At 56.4% G+C, this 4,337-nt stretch overlaps 1 protein-coding gene across 1 annotated transcript; it reads left to right on the top strand.

Moving 5' to 3' along the window:
• Positions 1–5: 5 nt before the first annotated feature.
• LOC104519464 (ADP/ATP translocase 2) lies at positions 6–1,560 on the top strand (the record flags this gene model as incomplete). The annotated part of the gene is made up of 3 exons (XM_010167871.1): positions 6–327; positions 448–588; positions 1,174–1,560. Coding segments are annotated over 3 exons (621 nt in total), but the record flags the coding sequence as incomplete, so codon positions are not given.
• Positions 1,561–4,337: the final 2,777 nt, after the last annotated feature.

The raw sequence follows: 4,337 nt of genomic DNA, 5'->3' as shown, positions 1-4,337 counted from the left end.
TCAAGGACAAGTACAAGCAGATCTTCCTGGGCGGCGTGGACAAGCGCACCCAGTTCTGGCGGTACTTTGCCGGTAACCTGGCGTCCGGGGGTGCCGCCGGTGCCACCTCCCTCTGCTTCGTCTACCCCCTTGATTTTGCTCGAACCCGCCTGGCAGCGGATGTGGGTAAAGCCGGGGCTGACCGGGAGTTCAAGGGGCTCGGTGACTGCCTGATCAAAATCTTCCGGTCCGATGGCCTCCGGGGCCTGTACCAGGGCTTCAACGTCTCTGTCCAGGGCATCATCATCTACAGAGCCGCTTACTTTGGCATCTACGACACCGCAAAGGGTAGGTTGACCAAAAACGGCATCAAAAGGGAGATGCCGGGCTGCAGCAGGCCTGTAGTGCATTTCAGCAGATGCTGGTGGCTCACCTGCCATGCTCACCATGCTCACCTCTCTCCCCCAGGCATGCTTCCAGACCCAAAGAACACCCACATTGTTGTCAGCTGGATGATCGCTCAGACCGTCACCGCTGTCGCCGGTTTGACCTCCTACCCTTTCGATACGGTTCGTCGTCGCATGATGATGCAGTCTGGCCGTAAAGGAAGTAAGTTCCTCCCTCCCCATGTAGGATGTGCTGGGCATCCCTGAATCAACAGTTGATGATGGAGCTGAGGTGAAGGCAGAGTGGCTTGGCTTTCACGAAGCCATGTAGATATCCTCACCTCTTGTAAATAGCAGGGTGTGAGAGGGGCTGCAGAAGTGGGTGGCGGGGCGCAGACACGTCAGTCTCCGCAGCATACCTGTAAGGTGGTGTGCACAATTTGGGTACCTGTCAGTAGGTAGGAACAACAGAACTTGCCCAAGGATGTTGCAAACTAGTGTCTCTGGGCCAAGAAGAGACATGGCTGTGAGCAGGCATGGCCTGTCTGACTGTGCAATAGCTTTTGGGTCTGGAAGTGTTGATGTCAAAGCAAACAGCAGCTGCCTTCTGCTCAAACCAGTCCGTCTCCTGGGGCTAATGCAGCAGCAGCATTGTGATCTTGTCCTCTGATGCGCTAATACTGGAGAAAGTCAGTCAGGAAATGGGAGGTGCTTGAGGTGATGAAACTGACAGATACATTAGGCCATTTCTGACCTGGATGTTGGGGGTCCTGGGCATCTGATTCCTAATGCTGTCTGTCTCCCACAGCTGACATAATGTACTCTGGCACTATTGACTGCTGGCGGAAGATTGCCCAGGACGAGGGCTCCAAGGCGTTTTTCAAAGGTGCATGGTCAAATGTGCTCCGAGGAATGGGTGGTGCTTTTGTTTTGGTCCTTTATGATGAAATCAAGAAGTACACCTAAGTTGTTTCCTGTTGTAAACTGGCATGTTGTTTTATGTAGTCTGTGACTGTTCATGGACTTGTTTGAAAACCGTCTGGTTACTGAACAGTGACGGTTGATGTTTATACAGGTTGCCATGGGGCAAGGGCAACTGCCTGCCCTGTCTTTATCAAGTTATTTCCCCTGACAGGACTTGGCCATGGTTTCTATTTCAGTCACTCCTGCTTAAAGAAATAAAAATCTGAAACCAGTTTTGCTTGTCTCATGTTTGTTCTTGCAGCAGCAGCACGAGGGGAGTGGGGGTCTCTTCAGTGATTGTAGAGAAGGAGGAAGATGAACCCTGCATGCCTCACTATCTGCGAGCTAGCTGTGGCCTCTGGCAGGTAGAGGCCGTGCAGGCTGGGGGAGCCCTGTAGTGTTTCCTGCCCAGTGGAGGCCAGTGGTGTGGGCTGCAATGGGGACTTTCAGCTCTGAAGGACTCACCCAGTTGATCTCCCCTGAGACCCCAGTAACCAGAGATGATGCACTGGCTATGTGCCACCAGTCCTGCCTCTGGCCTGTCTGCTCCCCCAGAGCTGATGAAACTTTGTTCTGAAAGAGCCAAGTGCCTAAACCTTCAGCAAAGCACAGCTTTCCCCATGGCACTGCATGCCTGGGAGGCTGGAGAAATGTCTAAGGGGAATTTGCTGCTGTCTGGAGGAGTAGAGCTGCCATCAAGTACTCTGGCTTAGAAGCTGAGCTGCCTGCTTGGGCCTGTTAAAACCCAGCCAGAGAGCGTAAGTGCGGGTAATTGCTGCTCTTCTGTATAGCCCCTGGCCAATCCTGCCCTCGCGTGAGGTGTTGTGCTGTGGGGATGCAGTAGCTGAGCAGAGAGGCAGCTCCTGCGCTAGGCAGGGAGCTGCATCCCCTGGCTCATCCCTTTCCCCTGGAAGTTAAGCTTGTCCCAGCCCTGGATTCTGGGGGAAGGGGGAAATTCCTTCATGCTGCTGGGGCAATTTGGGGAAAACACTGCAAGACTGGGCAATGTGTGTGGCTTGGCCTCTACCCAGACATCTCTGTAGGTCTGTAAAGCTGCCTGGGTTGTGCCTGGGGAGCTGGGGTGGTGAGTGGATGCTCTCCTGGTCCTCTACCCTTCAGCTCAGTGAGTCTTTCCTCACTTCCCCCATGCCTTTGGTGCTTTCTGGCTGCCCAGGCCTGCTCAAAGCGGTTGATCTCAATCACTGAAACCAGTCTCAACCACTGTCCGAGGCCGATAAACAAGCCCTTGTGTTGCAAAGGGCAGTAGTTCTTATTGCTGAAATATGAGCAGGGCAGCTGGGCATGAGAGCACAGCATCGTCCCACCACAGCCTGTGTGGGCATGCTTGGGTCCCTGGGAATGGGTGTGTACACTGGTGATGGGAGAGGGTCTCATGCCACGCTGTTGAGCCCAGAATCTTTGCTGGTGCTTTTCAACTGCCCCTGGGCTCCTGCGGTGTGAGATCCCTTGCTGCCTGCCGTGGAACAAAATGGGCTGCAAGCTTCCCCGTGAGACACAGACACCACAAAGCGGTGGGCAGCGTGCTGGGGGAGCAGGCAGCAGCCTGGCAGGGGGCTGTGCCAGGGCACAGCCTTACTGGGAGCCCTCTCCTGCTGCACAAACACAGCTAATTAAGGGCTCTGCTTTTACTGCCTGCTGCTGCTGAGCTCTCCTGGATTCCGAGGGCTGTTCTGAAGTGCTGTTGCTTGCTGAGCGTGGTGCATCCTTTCCTTTCATCTGCAGGAGATGCGTGGCCAGGCTGTTAGCACGGGGAGGTAAGTGCATTATTTCTTCCTACACATGGTGGTAGGTGACTGAGGTGCTCAGCCAGTGTGCCAGGCTGCAAAGGAGCTGAGCTGGGGGACCCGTAAGTTCTTAGACCTACAGCATGGTGCACTGGGCTCAGGGAGCAGGGCTGGCAGAGAGTGAAATGGGTTGTCACTACCCACGCTGGTTACCACCTTTGGGACTCGGGAAACAAGCATGTGTCACAGATTTTTTTAGCTCTGGCACATGGGAGATGTGGGGCAGAGCCCACGATGGGTTCTCCCTGTGCTCCATGGCCAAGGATCACAGACCAGCAGCTCCTCTGGCCTGGGACCCCTTAGGGATTTAACCTCCCCTCCTGGCAGCTCCCTCAGAGCAGCTTTGTCAGGGGAAGCAGGTTGGGGGGGGTTCCGCTGCTGCTTTTGCCTGCCACAGGAGCTCGTTATGGAGGGATTAAGAGCTTTGTTCTTGTGGGGAAACTGAGGCATGAGAAAGGGACTGGGGCCAGCCAGTGAGCTGTGTGCAGTCCCTCCAACACAAGCATTTTGCCTGCCAGGCCGTGCTGCCCCAAGGACAGCAGGGGCAGGGGTGGATTTTCCTTCTCAACACAGTTCTCTTGTGTGGAGTAGTGAACATCTCATAGGTCATTATTTCCTCCACGGGAGCTATGCCCAGCCTGGCGTATCAGCCCCTTTCCTGGCGGGAGGGGAGGGCGAGCACCTGGAACGCCACTTCCATCTTGGCCCCTCGCCCAGCAGCCGTAAATCCCGGGCTTAGGAGCTGTTGACGCAGCGCGGCTGCTCACGGGATGGTGTGAAACACTCGTCAGTGGCTGGGGCAGGTGGCGAGCGGTGCTGGGTGTTTGGAACGGCTCGGTGTGTGCCAGCCCCCCAGGCTGGGCTGCCCACGGTGCTGAGTGGCTGCAGGATGGGTCTGCCCTTGCCCCCCACCAGCTCTGTGGGTCTGGGCTGGAGGCTCTGGGACCACCCTTCGCCTGGAGATTTGGGTGCTGGGCAAGGAGAGGCAGGGTCAGCCACTGTCTTCCCAGGGTGGGTTGGGAGGTGCTAATGGCAGCAGAGAGGAGAGCAGGGCTCTGGGGCTCTCCCTGGGTGGCAGGAGGAGGTGCGATGGCTGAGCTTCCCTGCTCTCCTCTGCTGGAGATGGGTGCAGGGCCAGGAGTGATGGAGCAGGACAGCAGCATCCCCCAGCCCTCATCTCACCCCACATCCAGGCTGAGCTGTG

The sequence above is a fragment of the Antrostomus carolinensis genome, unplaced genomic scaffold (assembly GCF_000700745.2).
Source record: "Antrostomus carolinensis isolate BGI_N321 unplaced genomic scaffold, ASM70074v2 scaffold45725, whole genome shotgun sequence".
Classification (NCBI taxonomy): domain Eukaryota; kingdom Metazoa; phylum Chordata; class Aves; order Caprimulgiformes; family Caprimulgidae; genus Antrostomus; species Antrostomus carolinensis.
The sequence above is the reverse complement of the archived record's forward strand: the minus strand, read 5'-3'. Positions and strand labels throughout refer to the sequence as shown.